The sequence below is a fragment of the Taudactylus pleione genome, unplaced genomic scaffold (genome assembly GCF_031769625.1).
Source record: "Taudactylus pleione unplaced genomic scaffold, aTauple2 ptg000266l, whole genome shotgun sequence".
Taxonomy (NCBI): domain Eukaryota; kingdom Metazoa; phylum Chordata; class Amphibia; order Anura; family Myobatrachidae; genus Taudactylus; species Taudactylus pleione.
This window is the reverse complement of record NW_028284668.1, coordinates 2,089,754-2,115,598: the sequence shown is the minus strand read 5'-3', so window position 1 is coordinate 2,115,598 and position 25,845 is coordinate 2,089,754. Positions and strand designations below refer to the sequence as shown.

The following is a 25,845-nucleotide window of genomic DNA, read 5'->3' as shown; positions in this document are numbered from 1 at the left end:
GGACACCGAACCCTCTGGCCGCGGAAAACTGTTCTTTCCTCGAAAGGATTAGCTAGTCTGAAGTTCAAAAGATGGCCGAAAAAGTCCTATTCTTTGTTTTAAAAGATTTCTGTAAAAACAAAAAGGAACTCTTTCCTCCTCCTGCCTCAGAAATTATTTTATCTAATTCAGGACCAAATAAAAATGTACAATAAATTGGTAAATTATCCAAGAAATTCTTTGTTTCTGTATCCGCCTCCCATGCCTGAAATCTTTAGATTGCATAACAGAGGTGTCTAATGCAACCTCACCTAAGTACTTTGCTCTTAAGGTGCGTACACACGTAAAGATTTTTTTAACGATTTAACTAGAACGACGTCGTTATCGTTCAAAAAATCGGTCAGTTTCGGAGTTAAAAAGATGAACGAAAATCGTGTATGTGCGCTCCCATTTGTAGTTCATTTCAGTCTGACCAACATAACGATTTTCATTTAGGGAAGTAACATTTTTCGTTCTTTGTTGAAAAAAATAATTAAAAAAATCGTTCATTACACTTCAAAAAATCGTTCACTTTTTCAAGGGACAAACTGAATGAAAATCGTTCATTATGAAAATCGTTACGTGTGTATGCAGCTTTACTCTGAGTTGTTCAGCTATGGATAACAACTGAGATTTAGATGAATCCGTCTGGATATCTACCAACATAGCAATCCATTTTTCCATAGCTTATGCTACCCAAGCAGAAGCCAAACTAGGCCTAAGTGTAAAACCTGCTACCAAATAAATGGATTTGAGAGTACTCTAACATTTACAATCTGCAAGATGCACCGTCCGGAATAGGGAGGGCTGTAGCTTTAGACAATCTAGCTATAGGAAGTTGAAACATCTACTCTAGGAGACTTGAGGTAATGTTATGCGAGTCCGCGCTAATGGTAGATTTTTTTTAGCTGCTCGATTTTTATTCTATAGTGATTATAAATCTAGGAGACTGTTCTCTATGCAAAATATCACTCTCAGGTACTGGATGCATAAGCGGAAACCTGCATGGTACCTCGAATTTCTTCTCAGGATTTTCCCACGGTTCAGCAATTATTCCACACAATTGTACTGAGGTAGGAAAACACCCATTTTTTCTTTAATACTTTTGGACCTGAATAAATCAGTAGGCACGTTGTCTTGATTTATATTATCACTTAAATCAAGGACCTGACAAACTGCTTTGACTAAATCATCTACATCCTGTACACCAACACTGTCTTCAATGAATGATACGGATTCATCTATATCAGAATTATCCAATTGACCATCTTCTTCAGAGGAGACCTCCGACTCAGAAATCCTTGTCACTTTCTCAAAACAATGTCTCTTACAAGACTTAGGCCAAGTAGTGGCCAACATTTTTTCAAGAAAAATAGACGCCCTTTCTAAGCCCTGTGCTGTCCTTCCTATGGCCAAGATAAAACCTCCCCATGTGACACCGTCCCAGGTCCCTCTGAATGGTTATCTATTAGTATAGTATCCTACTCCAAAAAAATATATATATACCAAGCTAATTCAGTGCTGACCTACTGCTTCAGCACTTAATAAAAAACTTAGGGGTTAGAGGGAGGAGCTTTTACACCGCTAAAAAGTTAGCTCATTAAGTGTGGACACCTCTATCCTACACTAACCCCATGGTCATGAAGTGTCGCCCAGGTGAAGGAAAAAAAACTATTGTTGTCTTTTCTTACGATTATTAAAATTTTTACAAATTTTATAATAAATACTATTTCCTAAGCATATTATAATTATTTTGGTCTAGCATGTAATAGGTAATTCAATCCAATGATCAAAATTAAGAACTCAAAACGGTATTTGTAGCTTTTTTTTCAAAAAGTATGCACTTACAATATTATTCAAATGCATGCACAAAGGTGTAGTAGTTATTAAACATGGTTTTCTTTATTAAGAAAATAATACCAATAATTAGAAGCACTGCAAGTACAGCTGTAGGTTACTACAGTATTCACAGTATAGACAGATATAGTAACAAAGAGTATGTTCTTTGGGCAAGTGCTTAGACTGCTGCATAGTTAACACACAAACACCATTATATTTATGCACAGTAAACTGTAAGAGTCAACACTTTGTTTTCGCTTACCCAATATAAACACTAGAGAATACAGAACAATTACTTATTTCTCCATGTCTATTTTTCCTGCAACTCAACATTAATGTTATTTAAAATAGGGGTTGCTACAGTATATGTTTATTTACTTTTAGAAATATGTTACACAAGTCTATATACTGCTGGAGTATTGGCGCCATGAGAAAATAGTGTACTTGAATACAAGTATTCTTATTATCTAGGTCAGGGGTTCCCAACCACGGTCCTCAAGGCACACTAACAGTCCAGGTTTTAAGGATAGCCATAGTTGAGCACAGGTGACTTAATTAGTACCTCAGTTATCTTGATTTAACCATCTGTGCTTAAGCATGGATATTACTAAAACCAGGACTGTTAGTGTGCCTTGAGGACTGAAGTTGGGAATCACTGATCTAGGTATTCAAAATAAAATGAAGGGTATCATGGGAAGAGATGCTCCAAAAAGGTACCGTACACACAGGTGTCCTAAATATTTTCTAATGCAGTTTTTACAATGAAAAAAGATCTGTTGAAAATAACATGAACGAGACATGTGTTAGGTGGGGTAGAGATGTGGGCCAGAAAGACCTAAGCAGACCTTAAAAAGGTGACCATGTGTTGATTTGAAGATCTGGGCTGCATACTCCTTACTAATAATTATGGTCCAATGAGTTTTTTGAGAAAAGCTTCCAGCTGGTCTTCATCTTTTACACCTACAAACTGATCTACAACATCGCCATTTTTCATAGCAATAACTGTGGGTACAGCAGATACCTGAAAAAAAAGAATCAGATAACCATAAGACATGCACATAAACTGTAACCATAGCCATTAAAGGAAAAATAAAACTGATAAATAAAAAACGGTATAGCTAATGCTATACCTGTAGTAGAAACATCACTACTCCAGAATAAAATATTCAACCAGTACAAAATTCTAAAGTCTAAATTTATTTTAAATTGCAATCATCTTAAATGATAATGAAATAAAAGCAAAAAAAAGGAAAAAAATTTGAAGAAACATCAGCAATCAGTCTAAAGATGTCAGATATAAAAGCAGAACATAAGCATGCATCTATATGCTATAGGCCAAATCAAAACGTTTCTGAGAATTACCACTGCAATCGGTTTTCTCAGTAAAATTAGACTTTATAAAGAACCGTTCAGCAACTTCTATCTCCCAAATTATAGCTGGTGAGAAAAGATGGGTTCATCACGGAGATGAAACAAAAATCCTTGCAAAGGATGTTCTCCCTCCTTCTCGCAGTATCATCAATGGAACAATAGCCCGAAACTAAAGGAATTATTATGTTGAGGTACAATAGGAATGTGTTAAATCTATTGAAGAAAGAAAGTCACCTTTCTCTATAGATTATAGAATGGACTGAACTGATTCCATGCTGAAATGTCTTGCACAATCAAATTGATTGTGTTGTCTCATATTGAGCACTAATCAGAATGCTCTTGATGCGGTTATCCTAGAAAGAGCATTGAACAAAAGTCTATTTTTTACAGGATCACACGTTCTGTAATGTGCTAAGAAAGTAGCCCAATAACCTCTCTGAAGGAGGCTTAGTGGAACTAGAAGGCAATGCCTTAAAGTAATTAAAACTTGAGTTACTCCCAATGATGCTGATGCAAAGTTAAACGCAAGCCAATTTGTGGAGTATACCGTGTTTTCACTCTGCACATGTCCTGTAACTAAACCGGGGTTGGAAATGAAACCGTTTAACCCAAAAAACAATTTTGTTTTTTTACAGTTTTTTTTTTTGTTTAAACCAATTTTATTTGCATTAATGTTTTAATGGAAAAAAATTTGAATCCTGCATACTGTGAAACATTGCTATGTATAAGAAACCTTGATTAACCATGGGTTGGAAAAAAAAAAAACAATGAGAGTTATGATAACTCTTTCTTCAAAGTCCATAGGGTCCACAGGGAGACCTTGGGGTGTAGGTTGGATCTGGATCCCGGACATCATGCAGTTAAAGCTTTTCCTCCCAGGATGCACTGGTCCATCCTTCCTATACCCTTCAGGGTTCTGAAAGGCCGGTACTATAATTTCCTGTTTATATGGAAATGAGAAACCACCTTAGCCAGAAACTCAGGGCGAGTGTGAAGCACAGCCCTGTCCTCGTAAAATATCAGAAAGGGGGGATGACAGGAGAGCGCCCCCAATTCTGACACCCTCCTGGCAGATGCAATAGCCAGAAGAAAAAGAGTCTTCGCTGTGAACCACTTGAGTACAGAATCCAGGGGTTCAAATGGAGGACCCTGGAGGGCACGAAGAACTACTGACAAATCCCACAGAGCCACTGGAGGGACAAAGGGATGTTGAATCCGAAGGACACCCTGGAGGAAGGTGTGGACATCTTGTAGTGGAGCAAGTCAACACTGGAACCAAATGGATAGAGTAGAGACATGCACTTTGAGTGAAGCAAGGCGAAGTCCAAAGTCTAATCAAGCTTGAAGGAAGGCCAGAACTCTGGAAATCCTAAACACTTGAGGATCGTAGCTTCTGGTATGACGCCGTTGGAAATATGTACGCCACACTCTGTGGTAGATCGTAGAAGAGGCTGGCCGATGCGCTCTGAGCATAGTGCTGACTATAGAGCTAGAGAATCCTTTTGACCTCAGGAGGGATGTCTGAAGAGCCACACCGTCAAATACAGATGACCCAGATCCGGGTAAAGGTAAGGAGCTTGAGACAACAGGTCCGAACATTGAGACAGCAGGAACAGAGTGTCGATGAAGAGACTCCGAAAAGCTGAGTACCAGTGACGTCCGGGCCAAGCTGGAGTCACCAGCAGGACAGTGCCTCCATCTTGTTTGAACTTCCGAAGAACTAAAGGAAGAAGGGGGACTGGAGGGAATAGGTACACAAACTGGAAGGTCCACTTCACTGGTGCATTTACCAAGGTTGCCTCGGCAACTCATGTTCTGGACCCATACACTAGCATGATTGTGTCGGAAGGCCATGAGGTGCACCTCTGAGAGGCCCCATCTGTGCACTAGGAGTTGAAACACCTCTTGGAAAAGCGACAATTCCCGTGATTGACGTGATGGCTTAGGAAGTCTGCTTCCCAATTGAGCACTCCCGGAAGGAACACTGCAGAGATGGCTGGAAGGTGACCCTCGGCCCATGTCAGAATGCGTGACACTTCTGTGATTGCTGCCCGATTTAGAGTGTCTCCTTGATGGTCGATGTAAACCACTTTTGTGGCAATGTCGGACTGAACCTGTACAGGTTTTCCATGAAGTATATACTGTGCCAGGTTGAAGGCCCTGTAGACAGCTCGAAGTTCTAATATGTTGGCAGGGTTGATTCGACCGATGTACAACGGTCCTAAAAGGAGTGCGGATCGGTCACTGCGCCCCCGCCCCGGAGAATGGCGTCCGTTGTTAGGATTATCCAGTCCGGGATCCAAAAGGGGCGACCCTTCGTTAGATGAGATGTCTGTAGCCACCAAGTTAGAGACAGACGCACCTCTGGAGAGAGCATCCTCGTCTGAGCTTTGATTCAATGGGGTAACCCGTTCTACCTGGAGAGGATCAGCCTTTGCAAAGGCCTGAAATGGAACTAAGCATATTCCACCATGTCGAAGGTGGACACAATGGGTCCCAGAACTTGCATTGCTGATTGCATCGACATTCGGCGACTGTGGAGACATCTGCGCACTTGTAGTCGAAGTGTGGAGATTTTGTCTGATGTCAGAAAGATTCTCAGATCCTAAGAATCCAGCAGGGCTCCCAGATGAATCATTCTCTGCAAGGGATTCAGGGAGGACTTGTTTCAGTTGATTAACCAACCGTGCTTTTGTTGGAAAGCAATGGTTAACTGCACATGGCGGTGAGGCACTTCTCGGGATCCTGCTAGGAGCAGGAGGTCGTCAAGCTATGGCAACAGTCGGACACCCAGACCACGTCGGTGGGCCGCCATGATAGCCAAAATTTGGGTGAACCCCCGTGGAGCTGTGGATAGTCAAAAGGGCATAGCCTGAAATTGGAAGTGTTGCTGTATAGCAAACTGGAGATATCGCTGATGTGAGGGCACTACAGGTACCTGTAGGTACGCGCCCTGATTATCCAGAGATACCATGAAGTCCCCAGGCTCCATAGCTAGGATGATGGAGAGTAGGGTTTCCATCCTGAACCTAGGTACCCTGAGGAATTTGTTCAAGGATTTGAGGTTGAGGATAGGCCGATGAGATGCATTCGGCTTCTGAACTAGAAAGAGAGTAGAATAATAACCAGTCCCTCACTGAGATAGCGGGACTGGCACAATTCCTCCTGCTTGCAGCAAGGACTGTATAGTAAGGCCTTGTTCAGGTCTGAAGGAGGGTCTGTGTAGAAAAACTGGTGGGGAGGCCGTCTGAGAAATGAGAGGGCGTACCCGTGAGAGACCACTTTTCTTACTCAAGCATCCGTGGTGGTTTGACACCAGCACTGGGCGAACTGAAGAAGTCGGCCTCCCACTCTGGGAAATCCCAGACGGAGGCCCGTCCCGTCAGGCTGAGGGTTTATCCTCGGGTCTTGAAGTAGGGCGTCTGGTGTTCCAGGTCTGCTTGGTCCTGGGTTTGGCTGCCCTAGTGGAAGCAGACTGCCTAGGAAAGGACTAACCTTTAGGCTATCCCTTAAAAAATGTAGTCCGAGGCTTAATAGAAGTAATTGCTGAAGGCAGAAATGTAGTTTCTGATGCTGCCAACGTGATTACAAACTTGTCAGGGTCTGAGCCAAACAAGATCTCCCCATCGTAGGCCTTCTAGGCCTTTCTTGGAATCCGCATCTACCTTCCATGAGTATAGCTACAGGGTACGGCGGGCAGACACAGCCGCAGCCGAGACTCTGGAGGTTAGGAGACTGGCATCCACTGTCGATTCTTCAATATAGGAAGCTGCATCTCGAATGTGAGCAACAAAAGGCATCTGATCCCTAGAAGCATCTGAGGGAAAAATAGCTATGGTTGAAAGGGCAACATCACCTGAAAGAGAGTATATTGATATCAGGCAAGCTTTCACCTTCCTATCCATAGGATCCTTCAAGAAAGTAACCGTAGGAATAGGTAACTTAGCGCTTTTAAATAAACATGTAACACGTGAATCCACCGCAGGGGGTGTTCCCACTTTGCACAATGAACCACAGGAAAAGAGTAACATGATGTTAGTATGAAACCTCTTACCAGGCAATTGCCAGGCTGCAGCCATGAGTTCAGCTAGATGATCCGATAGAGGGAATTCTGCTGAAGCTACTTTCTGTCATTTAAACAGAGGTTGCTTGGAGTTAGGGGCTGCCTCGTCATCTTCTATTAATAAGATGGATCTGACAGCTTGCACCAAGGCAGGAATAACAATTTCTGACCGACTCTCATCCTCCTTCGGAGGGGAGCCAGGGTTAAAGAGATCAGCATCTGTGACGATAACACAGGACGTGTACAGGATTAACTGGGTAGAGGTTTCCCACCTTGCAACATGGTTTCAAAGGCATGAGATGTAGCCATCAGACTCTGTACCGAGTTAGAGAGTACGTCTACCCATGGAGGGGGTACAGGAGGTACCTGTATCTCCTGAACCTGATGTGACCACCCCAAAGGGGGCATTACGTCCTGCTGTGATTACCCCTCGGGGAAATTACAGACGGATCCGCTAGGCAGTTCGAAATAGTGGGCAGTACCTGAACAAAGGAGCCCAGGTTATTATATATTTATATATATTATAAGGGCACAGTCGTGCCCTTATATTAAGGCTCCATCTATAAAAACGGATTTCTCCATAGAGAATTCCGAAGGGGGGGCAGGGTGTTTAAGGGGCTACACCTCAAAAGCTATAGGAGGTACCGAGTTGAAATTTGGAACAGCCGGGTAGAACTGTCGCACGGTGCTGCATGACGAATTTCAGGGCAAAAACATAAAAAAATGAGGATTTGGGAGAAATCTAAAGCTCCAACTGTCACATTTTTCTGACACTCAATTAGGAAGCATTTTCTGCTGTTCTCTATGGGGGATTTTTGGGAAGGCAAAACTCAGGGTAGGGGTGGAATTTAGACTTGGGGTTTGTTTTATTAGGTAGCTATTATGCCAGGGTACGTGCTTTTGGGGTTCAGGTAAATTAGAAAGTTACAGTTTTTAAACTATTACCTCAAGAATGCGCCATTGTAGAGATAGAACTTTTCAACTTGTTGCGCAGCCGCAGTAGGAGCTTCCAGCAGGGGGTGTATGTACTGTGGCTTCAAATGGGCATACAAACATGGCTGCCTTTAGTTATTAGGCAGCCACACACAGGCACGGTCAAGCAGGGCCGTCACCCGGAGCGCCATTGCCTGGAGGGCGCACCCCAGTCCCCACCTGAACATTTTTTATTTTAGAAGCGCTCACCAGACTGCCTGACTGACGACTACTAAGCTAGCAGTTTAGCACTAGGACCCAGCACGGCTCTCCATCCCGAGTGCACATTCAATGACAGTGCTACGGGCAATGAGGTACTCAGGGAGGACTGTGCATAAGGAGCCGACCCAGAGGGGCTGGAGAAGGCTTGAACTGGGCTGCCGGGGGGAGTCGGGTAAATCCCCAGTTGGCCCTCCTGTTTTGAAGATACGCTCACCAGCAGCGCCCCAAAACCCCCACCCTGACCACCAGCAGCAGAACCCCAAACCCCCCACCCCCATCCTGAGCACCACCAGCAGCGGACCCCCGCCCCGGCCTAAGAACCACCCCCCCCACCAGTAGCGGCCCTCCCCCACAGCCTGAGCACCACCAGAAGCATCACCACCCCCGCCCAGAGCGTCGGCAGCAGCGCCTCCTGTCCTGAGCGCCGGCAGCAACCAGCACCCAACAGACGGCAACGGCTGGACTCTTCAAAGTGCTGTCATAGTGCAGCACTTCTCTCTCTTCTCTGCTGTAGGATGACTCCAATGTGCTGGTTCCTGATAACCTTCTTATACTGAGTGATGGGACAGCAAATGGGACTGGTACTGTAAGTGAATATTAGTACCTGCAGACTGACTAATGTAGCTTTAATTGTGGCTATGTAATGTATTTAATAGCTGCTAATCACCCCCCTGATGTACTTATGCTTTCCCACCACCCAACAAGAGAGCTTATACTGTGCACATAATGAACCTGGGTTTTTCATTCCATGTGGTCATCATCCAGTTGTCGAAGCTGGATAATTGGCTGATACAGAATCTGTTAAAATGAAAATCTGCACGACGCCATTTTGCGAATGGCAACAAGACGCCATTTTGCGAATGGATGCCCAGCGCCATTTTAACGAATCTCACACATAAGTATATACAGCGATGCTATTATTCAGCGGCGTGCGATTCCCATGCAATAGAACAATATTAAAAGTCCTCATTATATAAATACAGACATTTACTAAAACATATAATATGACCAACCCTGCAAAACACGTACCATGGTGTACTTCACAAACACGTAGATGCACAACGCTAATTAGTGTCTTCTCTTAAAATCCTTACACTTTGCACACTTACATGAAAAGGTTCCCTAGCATTAAGATTTATATTGAAGGTTTAATTCATTATTAAGTAAGTAATAAAGCGACTGTATTTGAGATATCAGGTTTAGTACATGATAAGCAGACCGTGTTTGGTGTCATTCTAAAGTACTGTGTATTTGCAGATTTCCGGATCCATCGGTGAGGAAATCACAACATGTGTCTGCAAATTATGGATCAGAGAGAGTTAGGCATTAAAATGCACTCTGTAATGCAGCCAGTTTAGACTTGTTATTCAGCGGGAAAATGAACACAAAGAGCTGTTGGAGGCTGGCCTGTGATCATACGAACTGACCTATGAAGTGTACTGTAACAGAAGAACCGGGAAGAAGAACCAATGGAATCATGCCAACCTGTTCTATTGTATTGCCTATCTCTGTAAGGGTATATATGCAATCTCTCTGAAACTAGATGCCAGTCATCCTTTGTTTGCTGTTGACAGAGGTTTCATCTTTGATGCCGGGATCTGGATCCAGAGCGCATGCGTATGTAACGACTGTACCTTGTGATTGCGCTAATTGTATTTAGATCACAGTGTGTAACTATCTGCTTCTTAGTGAATAATATATATTTGTGCTTTGGAAACACAATCAAAGTCTGAAGAATAATTATTTCTTGTGCGACTTACAACGCTAAATAGCGACATTTTAGAGTGTATAGATAGGTAGGAATCGATAGTTAGGGGCTCGTAGAGTGAAATCACGCTTCCGGTCACACGGTAACACACGGTCATCGATCTCTCAGCAAAAGGGTGGAGGCGCCATACGCAGGAGAGAACGCATTGTGCCTTCGAATACCTGCTACCACTTTGTTGCTGAGAGACCGCTACCCGTTACTGTGTGAGTTCAAGGAGCGCCGATTAGAATCCAGGGACAAGGAAGGAAAAAGTTTGTTTTCCTTCGTTGACAGAATTTCATGTTAAAAGGGGAAGTCGCACAATAGCGTAAGGGTAATAATACGTTTTGTGTAGCGGTCGCATTATTGTGTATGCGACTAGTCGCACAATAGCGTATACGTATTTCTTGTATTGATGCCACATGCTTAAACAAAGCCGTTGAGATTACATTGTGATATCGATAGCGTGATAGCATTGTTGTAAATATTTTAGTCGGTGTTGCCATAATCTGGGAAAACTTTTATTTTTCTGCGCAGGAAAAGGGTGTGTAACAGTGAACGTGTGTTGGCATGGGTAACATGTTCCCTAGCTAAGGGTATCGTAGGACCCTTAGGTGCTAGGCGCCTGGTGTCGGCCTAGTGGCTCGGTAGTAGATACCGAAGTCTATACACATTGCAGGTGTAGTTGTTGTCTTGTTGTAGGTATCGGCTCTAAGTGTGATTGCAGCATCCAGTGATCAGTTAGGGTTATTGGGCATTGTGATTGAACTGCACAGTTGTGGCATATTGTGATTGTGAACTGAGCAGTGGTGGAAGAAATCACTGAAAAGGTTAGGTTTTATTGGAATGCTTACATGCTAGCAGTGCAAAGTACTCAAAAAGGGCATAGGTGCGTGGAAGCAGCCTGGTTATTCTTCCATAGGTGTGTGGGCGCATCCTGTTAATATCGTCCACAGGTAAGTGAAAGTAGCCTTGACATTCTGTCACCGATTTAAATCTCTATTGAAAAGTTTAGTGTTATTTTCCCAAGATGGGAGCCAAGCAAACGGTAGAGATGTTAGATGATGTGCTGCTTTTGGAAGCGCCGCCTAGGTCGGCACGGCATATTATGCATACTAGGTACGGTGCTTATGCAACTAGGTACTGTGATGTATGGTTTAAAATGACGAGAAAGAGTGTGAAACCATTTCCCAGAATTGGCAGCTTTGATAAGGAGGTATTGAACAATGTCCGAGATAGCATCTGTATGGTGCACTCTCGAATGAAAAAGATAAAGTATAACGATAGTTTAAAGTTATGGCAGCACGAGGGGGATACGTGGCTTAAGGGGGTGCACGCGATGCAAACCAGCGTCGCGCGCACGATGCAGGGGAGCACGCACACAGCGCTAAACAGTGTTGCATATGCACCACAAAATAGCGCGCACGCACAGCAAGGCAGCGTTGCGGAAGGTAACGTCAGTAGGTCACGCGCACCACCACCACCCTCTGCGGATGAGGGTGGTGGTACAGTCGATGTAAAAACTCATAAAAATTCAATATGTAACCTGTACCCTCTCTTGAGTAATCACAAAGAAAATGTTTATGATGCAGATGATGAACCTGGTGTTATGTCTGCCATTTCCCATGTCGTACAAATGCTAGATGTTCAATTACAACGAGCACAGGAGGTGGCGTCATCCTCATCAGTGGTAGTACAAGAAGTGTTAACATCCGCTGTACCTGTAACGGAAGTTGTTAACCCTGTACGTAGCAGTAATAGACTAAATCCCCAGCCAGGTAACAAAGTCAAAAAGGTAACAGTGTGACTGGTCTCCACCCCATCCGGACAATAACTGTTCCCAATGGGAATCCGGATGCAAATGGTGTGGTGCCCACAAGGGATGTAGTGATGCATTGTCCTTGGACAAGAGCTGAGCTAAATTCCATAATGACCGACTTCCCTGACCCTAAGAAGGAATTAGCAAAATGCCAAAAATTTGTTAAAATTTGGGTAATGCTCACGAGCCAACCAATAAAGATTGGCGAGTGGTGTTAAAGGCGTATCTTCCACACAATACCGACGTGAAAAAGTTTATCATGGATTGCATATTGGAGGGAGATGCTCCCTTAACAGACGAGGATAACCAAGGTAACATTACCCGCATAATAACTCAATTGGGTGTATATTTTCCGGTAGTAGTTAACTGGAGTTACATTTTCACCATAAAACAAAAAGAGAGTGAATCTGCCGAAGATTACTGTACCCGAGCTCTGCAGACTATCACCCAGTACACTGAAGATATTAAAGATAGCACTCACCATAGAGAAATGGTCATCACGGTACTTATGGATGGTCTTAAAGACAATCTAAAGACCTGAGTCCAGACCTCTCTACCTGGCTGGAGGGGAGTTACTGTAAACACACTCAGGGAGTCTACTATTGCGCACGATAAAAACATCCTCAAGAAGCGAGACCCAGAGTGAGAAGCTGATGGCTGTTAGCATTCAAGCTCTAGAAGGAATGAATATACCATCACAGCCACCAGACACACATGCACCTGCACAGCTACATGCCCTCACCAATACTGCACCACCACAAGCACAGCCTTACCCCACTTATCACACACAGCCACAAAACCCATACTACCCTCAGCCACCATATTACCCTCAAAATTCATACCCACACTCACAATCTTTCTCTACCGCCCAATCCACACAACAACCTTTTCACCCACCCCACTCACGAAGATGTTTTAACTGCAACCAAGTAGGACATGTAAGTAGGAACTGCAAGGTGAAGAGGGTAGGACCCCCTAACCAGGGAGTGCCTAGATATCCACATAAGGGATATACGCAGAATGCAGAAAATTTCCCACAGTCACCTGCTCCAGTTGTGGCCTTAAATGCTGTATTGGAGAGTGAGAGTCAACGATAGGGGTCAGGTCATACCTGTAGTCTACAGCTAGTCAGGTTAACTGGAAGTACTAGAGAAGAACTGGTGATGATGGTTGATGTAGCTGGTACTAAACATCCTTTTCTTGTAGACACAGGGGTGACCATATCAGTGATAAAATCTCCAGCTAATTTACAGGTGACCAGAGAAACAATACCAGCAATGGGTGTAACGGGTAAAGTGCAACATTATCATTTAACCAAATGCACAGAGGTTATTATCGGGCCATTGCATACCAGGCATTCTTTTCTCCTGGCAGCAGCGGCCCCTACTAACCTACTGGGAAGGGATTTCTTATGTAAGATGGGATGTGTCATATATTGTATCCCTGATGGTATATTCTCAGATATCCTAGAGAGAGTGGCACACGAGGTGAGGGATATATTGGACACTCCCCAACGGTTAATGTACCACTCTACTGGTTCAGGTAAAAATCCATCTCAGGTATATCAAATGTTATCCCAAATACCAGATTCACTTTGGACCAAAGACGGACAGGACACTGGATTGATGGCAAATGTAGCTCCCGTAATGATAAATCTAAAAAGCGGTAGGTAAGCTCCAAAAATTCCCCAGTACCCATTAAAACAGGAGGTAGACATAGGGATTTATCCCATAATTGAGCGGTTATTACAACAGAGAATTTTAGTCCGTACAGCAAGTGTAGCCAAAAGTCCCATCTTTCCTGTGAATAAAAGTGGTGGGAGGGGTTATAGGCTGGTACAAGACCTTAGAGGGGTTAATAAGGTAGTAGAGAGCCAATTTCCCTTAGTGCCGAATACAACTGTCATTCTTATGCAGATCCCACCAAATGCAACCCATTTTACTGTCATTGACCTCTGTTCTGCTTTCTTCTCTGTACCTCTTCATACTGACTGGCAGTACCTATTCGCTTTTACATACAGGGGTGTACAATACACATGGACACGTTTGCCCCTGGGCTTCATAGACAGCCCCAGTATCTTCTCACAGGCCTTACACGACTGTTTATAATCTTTTCAACCTGCCAATGGATCTGTTCTAATACAATATGTGGACGATTTATAGTTATGTTCTGATTCATTTATGTCATGTTTAAATGATACTAAAAACTTTTATTGCTTCATCTCTCGCAGACAGGACACAAGGTTGCTAAGGACAAACTACAGCCATGCCAGTCCAGGGTTAAATACTTGGGACATTGCCTAACCCAGGGTTTACGACATCTGACCACTGACAGAATCCAAGCCATACAGACCATGACACTGCCGCAGAACTAACAGCAAATCCGTACCTTCTTGGGAATGTGTGGATACTGCAGAATGTGGATCCCAGGTTTTTCTATTTTGGCTTTACCATTACAGGACTTAGGGCCTGATTCAGAGACGGACGCTCTGAACGAGCGCTCGCTCTGAATCGGGGCGTTTTTTTTTGTTCGGCCTCCTGGCCGCTCGCATAGCTTTGGGTGACAACCCACAGCTATTACGAACGGCCAGGTTGATGGTCGCGATGGTCAAGACCATCATTACCATCAGGCTTGCGACGAGACCCTTGTGGTAGGGTCTCGTGGCTGCAAGCCCCAGAAAGCTTATGGCTCTAATAGAGCCAGAAGCTCTCCCACTGACATCATTGGTGATGTCAGTGGGGCCGCCCCCAAACGGCAAGAGTTCCTTTGGGAACGCCTCCGTTTGGCCAGCCACCCGCCCCTGCCTGCCTACCAAACGAGGCGAGCTGTCAATCACCATCGACAGCTCGCCCCCTTTGGTGTGGACCCGGAGCGACGGAGCAACCGACGCTAGCCGGGTCTCGCCCATGCACACGACTGAGCCAGCTCCGTCATGCTCATGCCGAATGGTCAAACATCGACCCGGTTGCGAGCGCTCAGCGCTTGCGACCGGGTCTGAATCGGGCCCTTAGTCTCTTCCTCAAAGCCCGATCGTGTCATACACACAGACGAAACAGAGCAGGCTTTCCTTAACCTTAAGGATAGGTTGACAAGAGCACCTGCATTGGGAATACCTGATAACGAAAAACCTTTTGATTTGTACTTTACGGAAGCTAATGGTTGTGCAGAAGGTGACCTCACACAAAAACATGGTGATGCCAGTAGGCCCGTTGCATACTACAGTGCACAATTGGACACTGTAGCAAGATCACTCCCAACGTGTTTAAGAAGTGTAGCAGCAACTGCTCTATTGGTCAGTAAGAGTGAGGATATAGTATTAGGCCATGATATGATTGTCTATACTCCCCATTCTGTATCTGCTTTGCTGAATTCTGCCCAAACCAGACATATCTCCTCAGCTAGGTTCACAAAATGGGAACTAGCCCTAATAGCACCTGCAAACATCACCATCAAAAGGTGCATTACGTTAAATCCAGCAACGTATTTACCATATGTGCAACAGGATGCACAAAGGGTGGAGAGAGGTGAGTCGTTGGCGGAAGGTGAGTTCTGCAGGTATATTGATGCACATGATTGTATGGAATATCTCAATCAAACCTTTACTGCAAAACCTGACATACGGGATACACCTTTAGAAAATGTAGATGTGACATTTTACACGGATGGGAGTAGTCACAGACAAACTGACACTGGAGAGTTATGTACAGGTTATGCTGTGGTAAATGACAAAGACATCATAGAGGCGAACCTCTAGGTCCACCTCACTTGGCCCAAGTGGCGGAGCTGGTGGCGCTAAAAAGAGCTTGTGAATTAGCAGAAGGTAAATCTGCTAATACCTACACTGACTTTAGGTACGCCTTCGGGGTGGTACATGATTTTGGTGCTCTACGGAGTCTGAGAAATTTTATGACAGCAGCAGGCACACCAGTCGCACATTCCAGACTATAAAAGGACTACTGACAGCGATCCAATTGCCTAAGGCAGTGGCGGTAATTAAGTGTAAAGCCCATACATGTGAGGATGATCCGGTGTTACTGGGCAATAACAGGGCAGACAAAGCTGCCAAATGGGCAGCAGGGTTAAAAGTAAACGTGCCAATTAACCAAATGACGTTTCAAACGATTGACATGCAGAAATTAATTGAGATGCTAAATTTATGTTCCATTCAGGAAAAGGAAGTCTGGAGGTCCAAGGGAAGTGGGCAAGAGTCCTCTGGACTCTGGAAAGATGGACAAGGTAAGCCAGTGGCTCCCAAGGCGTACTACCCAAGCCTGGCTGAGGCAGCGCACGGTCTGACCAACTTGGGAAAGCAAGGTATGTGCAAATTGGTGAGAGAATACTGGTGTGCACCAGGGTTTTCCTCCCAAGCAGAAAAGAGAGCAATGTCCTGTCTGACCTGCTTGAGAAAAAACATTGGGAAAACAATTTCTTGCATTCAGGTTGTTTGACAGATCGGTGGGAAGGTCCGTATCAGGTGTTGCTGACGAGTACAACTTAATTGAAAGTGGCGGAGAGAGATACCTGGGTCCATTCCACTCACTGTAAGAAGGTCAACCAACCAGAGGAGAGACAAGGCGGAATCGAGGCAGATAACATAGACCTGCCAATTGCGAATCTGTTTTGGGAAGGTTAAAGGTTACAGTGAGACACATGAGCTAAAGAAATTTGTATAATCATTGTTCTCATTATCTTGGGTTGTTTCGGGACCTCTGGTTTCTGTGACAGAGGACGGAGAGGGGAGCTGATGGTGATATCAATGGAGTGGAGTTGGGAGAAAGAGTGCTAAACTAACTGGGGGAGTATCTGACCAAACCCAGTACAGTAATTGTTAAGAGATCTGCTATATTGGAAACTCGGAGACAGTGTGAAGTTCTATCGCCTGAGGATTATTGTATATGCGAGTTTTGTGTGTCCGTACTTGATGAGAATTGCATCCAGCAGAGCCAACCTAAGTATAACCAGTATTGGGGTGGGTATCCTTTAGAGGATTATCATACTATGGTGGGAAAAGTTTTAAACCAGACTGACTGTTGGGTGTTTTCTCATGTACCTCAGGGACAACATAATGTAGGGTTAGTGCCATTTCCATTAAATGTCTTTGAGGTTTTAGAATTGCAAAAAGGGAGGACGTTGGATGGAAAAATTTCTAAACAGCAAACCACACAGTACCAAGTGGATAAATCACTTTTAAGTTTGAACATCACCCACTCCAATGACCCAGGAAGTTGGGAGGTGACGGGGAATAACCAGACGATGACCTTCTCATTAAGAGCTGATAATGAACCTATAAATTTTGAACTGCTACGCACAATTAGGTTGGGTGGAAGACACTTCCGGTATAAATATACACTAAGTAACATCAAAGAAATGATTGGTAGAGTACCAGAAGGATATTGTGGCAAGATATTACAACGAGAAATTTGTATGAGTCAAATGGGAGAACCTGAATTAGGATCATTTGTTAGGGAAATGTGTTGGATGATCATGATGCATTCTATTCCTTATGTTCTCCCGGATGATGTATATTTTATATGTGGAAGGAAAGCGTATAAGTGGCTCTCTCCGAGTTCCGCAGGTTTGTGTTACCTAGGAAGAGTACTCTCAGAAGTTATGACCCTTACACATGGTGAAATGCTTGGTATCCATAAAAACACACCATCATATCTTCACACACAGTATGAACATAGAGACAAAAGAAATATGATACCTGGTGATGTACATAAAGCCACACAGTTAATTAGTGAAACAACTGGCAGTCAAGTTTTAGTCGCATTGGATCCCACCAGGATCGCTCGGGGTACACTAAATTTTAGATATATCCAAGATCTTGCTAAATTAATAGATAATATCACCGAGATGTATGATGACACGTTTAGGTACACGGGTAAGGAGTTACAGGCCTACAAGAAAGAACTGGTGCAACACAAACTAGTGTTAAACTATTTAAAAGCTGTCACTGGAGGGTATTGTGTAACTTTGGCCACCCAATTTGGTGTAAAGTGTTGCACATATATTACAAATAACAGTAGTGACCGCAAGGAGGTGATAGACCGGAAGATGGACGAAATTCTGCAGCTGAAATGGTAATTTCGGAAGAACCATAATGCTTCAATGGCTGAAGTAGAGGAGAAGGTAGAAGAATGGGTTTCATGGTTGAACCCAGTGAAATGGTTCTCCGGTCTAGGAGAGTGGGTCCAGGAAATGGTTGCCAGTATAGGTAAACTCCTGAACCTCATATTGGTTGTCATCATACTAATTGGCTTATGTGTCAGGTGTGTTCCTACTATGTTGAAATATGGAAAATGTAAAGATAAGGTAAACCAAAAGAATTACATTTTTATGGTGGTTAGAAGTAACAATATGAATACTTAGTTAAATGTAGGAGTGCATTACAACCCTGAACTAGAATGTACCATCAGATGATGTATAGATTTAAGGGGCACATCCACTAGACTATTTTATCCCTGTCCAACCTCTTAACGATTTTCCCTTGAAGTTTCCCTTGAAATATGATCTTCCACTCTGAACAATTTGCAAAAGATTTGCAAACGATTTGCAAACAATTTGCAAAAGATCTAACGATAAACTATGTTGTTTCAATCTGTGATTGAGAGCTTTCAGCTATAGCGGGCAGATAGTGGTTCATCGTTTGATCGTTCAGCGTGAACGATGTGTAAACGATGTGTAAACGATTTGTAAGCAATCAAGTGAAATTGACCTGCATGTTCAGTCGATGGAGGAGACAATCAAACGACCAGCGGGAGCGCGCATCATACATCGTTAGAAACAATTACTGCACGATTTGCAAACGATTTTTAAACGATTGAACGATATCGTTATCGTTCAATCGCCTGTTAAAATCGTCTAGTGGACATGCATGAAATGTATTATTAAAATGTTATTTTTAAACATCTCAAATAATGTAAGTCCCTATTCTCCTTCAAGACTTCCTTTATAGGATTGGTGCATCCCCACATCTTTCCCATGATCTCCAAAGATCCGCGGTGTGCGTATAAGGGTAGTTTCATGTCCCTCCCAGAGACACATTATTGATGGTTTAAGAACCACCTTTCCATAATATAACATTAAATAATATGTCACAGTGTAAACCTAAATTAATTTTAAAATCAGAGTGTGCTAGCATGTTGTTTGCTATCAAAGGGTGGACTGTCGAAAACTGGATAATTGGCTGAGAATCTGTTAAAATGAAAATCTGCACAACGCCATTTTGCGAATGTCAGCAAGACGCCATTTTGCGAATGGACGCATAGCGCCATTTTAATGAATCTCACACATAAGTACATACGGCGATGCTATTATTCAGCGTTGTGCGAATCCCATGCAATAGAACAATATTAAAAGTCCTCATTATATAAATACAGGCATTTACTAAAACATATAATATGACTAACCCTGCAAAACACGTACCATGGTGTACTTCACAAACACGTAGACGCACAACGCTAATTAGTGTCTTTTCTTAAAATCCTTACACTTACACTTTGCACACTTAAATGAAAAGGTTCCCTAGCATTAAGGTTTATATTCAAGGTTTTATTCATTATTAAGTAATAAAGCGACTGTATTTGAGATCTCAGGTTTAGTACATGATAAGCAGACCGTGTTTGGTGTCATTCTAAACTACTGTGTATTTGCAGATTTCCGGTTCCATTGGGTGAGGAAATCGCAACATGTGTCTGCAAATTATGGATCATACAGAGTTAGGCATTAAAATGCACTCTGTAATGCAACCAGTTTAGACTTGTTATTCAGCGGGAAAATGGACACAAAGAGCTGCTGGAGGCTGGACTGTGATCATACGAACTGACGTATGAACTGTACTTTAACAGAAGAACCAGGAAGAAGAACCAATGGAATATGCCAACCTGTTCTATTGTATTGCCTATCTCTGTAAGGGTATATATGCAAGCTCTCTGAAACTAGATGCCAGTCATCCTTTCTTTGCTGTTGACGGAGGTTTCATCTTTGATGCCGAGATCTGGATCCAGAGCGCATGCGCATGTAATGACTGTACCTTGTTATTGTATAATTTGGTGCGCTAATTGTATCTAGATCACAGCGTGTAACTATCTGCTTTTTAGTGAATAATATCTTTTTGTGCTTTGGAAACACAATCAAAGTCTGAAGAGTAATTATTTCTTGTGCGACTTACAACGCTAAATAGCGACATTTTAGAGTGTATAGATAGGTAGGAATCGATACAGTGTACACCTATCAGCACACAGCCTGGCCGATATTGTACCACCCAGCTGGCTGTTGCAGTCAGACTGTGGACAGAGGGGGTCATTCAGACCCACTCGCGAGCGGCAGTACGCTCGCAAGTGGGTCGATGTTCCCCACTGCGCATGCGCACGACGGAGGGAGCTCCGTCGTGCGCATGCGCGAGACCCGGACTGCGACAGCCATGCTGTCACTCTGGGTCTCGCACCAAAGGGGGCGTGCTGTCGATGTTGATTGACAGCACGCCCCCTTTGGTGGGCGTGCCGGGGGCGTGCCTGCAAGACGGAGGCATTCCCATGGGAACGCCTACCGTCTGAAGCCGGCCTGACTGACATCACTAGTGATGTCAGTGGGAGTGATATTGGCTCTGATAGAGCCAAAATCACTCCAGGGCTTGTGGCAGGGAGACCCTACCGCAGGGTCTCCGTCGCAAGAACGATGGTCGAGATGGTCAAGACCATCGCGACCATCTTTTTGGCCGCTCGCATATGCTGTGGGTGGTCACCCACAGCTATGCGAGCGGCCAGGAGGCCGCTCCATTTTCATGGAGGAGGGCCCTGATTCAGAGCGAGCGCTCTGGTCAGAGCGTCCGGCTCTGAATCAGGCCCAGAATATCCATGTACCAACTGAGGCTCCGATCCCTACCCCCCACTGATAACTGCACATCTTCCCCAGCTGTCCTTTTGCCCTCTTTCTTAGCTGTCCCTCTGCTACCTACCACAGCTGTCCCACTGCCACCTTCCTTGGCTGCCCCTTGGTCACCTTCCCCACCTATTCCTATGCCACTTTCCATGGTATTATCATTTAACTAAAGGTGGCACAAATTATTATTCTTATAATGCTGCAACTGATTATTATTATTATTAGACCAAAGGGGGCACAGATAAAATGTATTAGTCTAAACTGAGATAGTTGTGTATAGATCTCCTTCAGTAGATGTACGAGGCATGACGTGAAGTGAGGGTGGAAGTGCGGTTCCATGCCCTTTAATCACTGTCATTTTTTACATTTGTACCGTTGCAGGTTTGCTTCACTTGCCAAGCTTCAGGCATGGTGGCTCCCTCCGCTTGCTAGGTTGATATTCTACAATTGGTGTCCTCGCGGTTAGGAACTAATGATGTCAGATAGTAACTGGTGACGTCAGGGTACATTTACTGAAGGGGGTCTATCCACAACCAAATTGAGAATGCATAATATTATGCTGTTTCTTTTGTGGGACGGTCATGATCCTCCTGTTAATGACCACACTTATCCAATGGTTGGTCACACTCCTTCAGCGGGCCCCTGCCTCAGCATTTCCCTGGTGGCCCTTTAATGCCCCAGTCCGACACTGGGCTGGAGCATGTGCTCCCCGGCACCACACCTCCGATCTCCTCCCCAGTACAGGGGCTATAGGTGCTGCTGTGTGCTGTTATTATACTGTCACTGTACTATGTACACTGGAGGCAGTGGCTATAGGGGCTGCTGTGTGCAGTTATTTGAATGTCACTGTACGATGTACACTGCAGGCTCCCTCCCCCGTGTGTGGCAGACCAACTCCCTCCCCCCGTGTGTGGCAGACCAACTCCCTCCCCCTTGTGCGTGGCAGACCACCCCCCTCCCCCCCTGTATGTGGCAGACCGCCTCCCTCCCCCCCTGTGTGTGGCAGACCGCCTCCTCCCCCCCCCCCGTGTGGCAGACCGTCTCCCTCACCCCCTGTGTGTGGCAGCCCGCCTCCCTCCCTTACCCCCTGTGTGTGGCAGACCACCTCCCTCCCCCCCTATGTGTGGCAGACCACCTCCCTTCCCCCCTGTGTGTGGCAGACCGCCTCCTCCCCCCCGTGTGGCAGACCGTCTCCCTCGCCCCCTGAGTGTGGCAGCCCGCCTCCCTCCCCCCTGTGGGTGGCAGCCCACCTCCCCCCCCTATGTGTGTGGCAGCCCATCTCCCTCCCTCCTGTGTGTGTGTGGCAGCCTGTCTCCCTCCCTCCTGTGTGTGTGGCAGCCCGTCTCCCTCCCTCCTGTGTGTGTGCGTGGCAGCCTGTCTCCCTCCCTCCTGTGTGTGTGTGGCAGCCCGTCTCCCTCCCTCCTCTGTGTGGCAGCCCGTCTCCCTCACTCCTGTGTGTGGCAGCCCGTCTCTCTCTCCCCCCGTGTGTGGCAGCCCGTCTCTCTCCCCCCCGTGTGTGGCAGCCCGTCTCTCTCCCCCCAGGTGTGTGGCAGCCCGTCTCTCTCCCCCCAGGTGTGTGGCAGCCCGTCTCTCTCCCCCCCTGTGCGTGGCAGCCCGTCTCTCTCCCCCCCTGTGTGTGGCAGCCCGTCTCTCTCTCTCTCCCTCCTGTGTCCATTGACGTTACTTTAGTGGTTCCCACTATTGACTTCAATGGTGAGAACCATACATTGGCTGAGAGGCGGAAGGCTCGCCTCTCTCTGCCACTGAGCGCTCAGCACCAGGATTTCTAAAGTATAATACTGCCGCTGAGCCATCATTCAAGTAATACTGTCCATAGAGGACAGTACTAATGTCTGTGGCTCTGCGTAACAGTTTTTTTTATATTTTGGCTGACCTCGGGGATGCCTACATGGAACAAAGAGGACGTGATCCATGCTTAGGAGAAGGTGAGTATGGATTTTTTTATTACAGGTGCAGTACCCTATGTATTACTACTGGAGAAGAGCACGCAATGTGATTCAGGGATACATAGGTGAGTATGAGTGACAGGGAGCGTGAGTGTACATGTGTGTGGTGTATGCATGTATGTTCTAATAAACTTTTACTTTGCCCGTCTCCCTCCCCCGTGTGCGGCAGCCCATCTCCCTCCCCCCTGTGTGTGTTTGTGGCAGCCCGTCTCCCTCCCCCGTGTGTGTGGCAGCCCGTCTCCCTCCCCCGTGTGTGTGTGGCAGCCCGTCTCCCTCCCTCCTGTGTGTGTGTGGCAGCCCGTCTCTATCCTTCCCTCCTGTGTGTGTGTGGCAGCCCGTCTCCCTCCCTCCTGTGTGTGTGTGGCAGTCCGTCTCCCTCCCTCCTGTGTGTGTGGCAGCCCGTCTCTCTCCCCCCTGTGTGTGGCAGCCCGTCTCTCTCCCCCCTGTGTGTGGCAGCCCGTCTTTCTCCCCCCGTGTGTGGCAGCCCGTCTCTGTCCGTCTCCCTCCTTCCTGTGTGTGTGGCAGCCCGTCTCCCTCCCTCCTGTGTGTGTGCGTGGCAGCCTGTCTCCCTCCCTCCTGTGTGTGTGTGTGGCAGCCCGTCTCCCTCCCTCCTCTGTGTGGCAGCCCGTCTCCCTCACTCCTGTGTGTGGCAGCCCGTCTCTCTCTCCCCCCGTGTGTGGCAGGCCGTCTCTCTCCCCCCCTGTGTGTGGCAGCCCGTCTCTCTCCCCCCAGGTGTGTGGCAGCCCGTCTCTCTCCCCCCCTGTGTGTGGCAGCCCGTCTCTCTCCCCCCTGTGTGTGGCAGCCCATCTCTCTCTCCCCCCGTGTGTTGCAGCCCGTCTCTCTCCCCCGTGTGTGGCAGCCTCTCTCTCTCTCCCCGTGTGTGGCAGCCCGTTTCTCTCCCCCCCTGTGTGTGGCAGCACGTCTCTCCCCCCCCGTGTGTGGCAGCCAGCCTCTCTCCCCCCCTGTGTGTGGCAGCCCGTCTCTCTCCCCCCTGTGTGTGGCAGCCCATCTCTCTCTCCCCCCGTGTGTTGCAGCCCGTCTCTCTCCACCGTGTGTGGCAGCCTCTCTCTCTCCCCCCGTGTGTGGCAGCCCGTTTCTCTCCCCCCCTGTGTGTGGCAGCACGTCTCCCTCCCTCCTGTGTCCGTTGACGTTACTTTAGTGGTTCCCACCATTGACTTCAATGAGATTGTTTTGATGATCAAATGGGAAGATTGTGGGCACTGAGTGGGATGTGGGAGCCACATAACTGCTCAAACCTCAGTTGCATAGACTGCTTGTGTGTATTCCAATGAGCACACAATTCTGTGAATTAGCAGCTCCACCATTTTGTGAGTGACAGCAATCTCATTCTGTGACAGTGCTGAATCTGCCGTTAACCACAGGGTGTGATGGCATTACCATATCTGTATTGCGAAAGGAACACGTCCATTAAGTTTGAGTGGCAGAAAATCAATAGGTTTTGTGAAATTTCATCATGTCTAAGCAGCCTTAATGAGACATGTGAAACCGTAAGGTTTTTTGTCTATGGAATATATATTTTATATATATATATATATATATATAAATATATACACACAAACATACATACATATATATATATATATATATATATAGCCCCTATCAAATCCTCCTCACTTAAGCATGCAGCCCATAACTTGCCTGACAGCTGTATGGGGGCAGATGCCTGTTGATACTCCTGCTTTTGCTAGACATAGCTGCAGAGTAAATGGCACGCAATATGGCACTGGGTATAATGCAACCACCGTGTATGTAGGATACTAGTAGGAAGCAATATACTGGGCCTGTCTAATGCCTGGGTAAGCTGCAGGAGCACACAGCCCAAATATGGCACAGTGCAACGAATGTATGTGACAAAACCTCACAAATACTTAGTTCTATAAATGTCAGGCACAGGAAATCCCCTGAATACACCTGTATGTTAAGGTAATAGTCCGAGAAAAAAAACACTGGTCCTGACTGATGCTTGGATAAGCTGTAGTAGCCCACTGTCTAAGTATGCAACACACTGGTCCTGTCTGACACTTTGGTAAGCTGCAGGAGCCCCTTTGCCTAAATATGGCACAGAGAAGCACACAACAGTATGTGTCAGACCTCACAAATATTATATTTTATATATGTGAGATAAAAGAACCACCTTAACTACACCTGTATTAGGGCAGAATTAGAGGAAATGTATAGATATATGCTGACAGCTAGGAAACAAAGACACAGACAGGCAGTGCTAGCATAAGTCACATACAGTACAATGCATAAAGTATACTGCAAAGTGGCACTACAATCAACTGGCCAGATTCATTGTCTGGGGAGGTTATAGTGCTGCATACATCAACCCAAGGGAGAGGTATGCAGGGGGACTGGTCTGCACGCCTGTCCAGAGAGATCTGCGATGCAAGAGAGAAAATGGCTGCCGGGGACCTCAGAGGGGGAGTGGCCGTAGAAGAAGAAGAACAGCTCGGCAATGTCAGACCTTAGCGGAAAGGGCGCTGAGCTGTGGGGAGGAGCCGCTAAACAGGGATGGCTGCCTCCCCTGGCCGGCAATTAACCCCCGGTATGCTGGTTCCCGCTACCAGCTGCAAGTCCCTGTTGGTCTAGTGGACGCGCAAGGTATGGGGAGCCTGCCGCCACTGCCAGCACCTCTGGTCTGTCCCCAGAGACCGAAGGTAAAGACTGCTTAACACGCGGATCACCACAAGCAGTGATCCGCTCTTACCTGTCCCTGTACATCCGGCAGCAGTCCAGGGAGTCCCGTGGAGTTCGGTTAGCACAGACTCCGGATTCCCGCCAAGATCCCCAGATCTGTACTGGCGTCGCAGCGCCGGCGGGGTGACGGACCGGCAGCCCAGACGTCCTATGGATAGTCTGCTGTTGCCCGCTCTGAAGAGTAAAAGTAAATAAAACTATCAACTCATAAAATAAAACAGCT

General features: G+C 45.9%; 1 protein-coding gene across 1 annotated transcript in view; it reads right to left on the bottom strand.

The window, feature by feature from the left end:
• Positions 1 to 1,895: 1,895 nt before the first annotated feature.
• The window catches only part of TXN2 (thioredoxin 2), a 46,542-nt gene continuing 22,592 nt past the window's right edge, over positions 1,896 to 25,845 (bottom strand). The window contains exon 4 of the mRNA XM_088481215.1: positions 1,896 to 2,878. Within this exon, the coding sequence (XP_088337341.1) occupies positions 2,762 to 2,878 (117 nt within the window). The 3' untranslated portion in view covers positions 1,896 to 2,761. The remainder of the gene's footprint in view (positions 2,879 to 25,845) is intronic.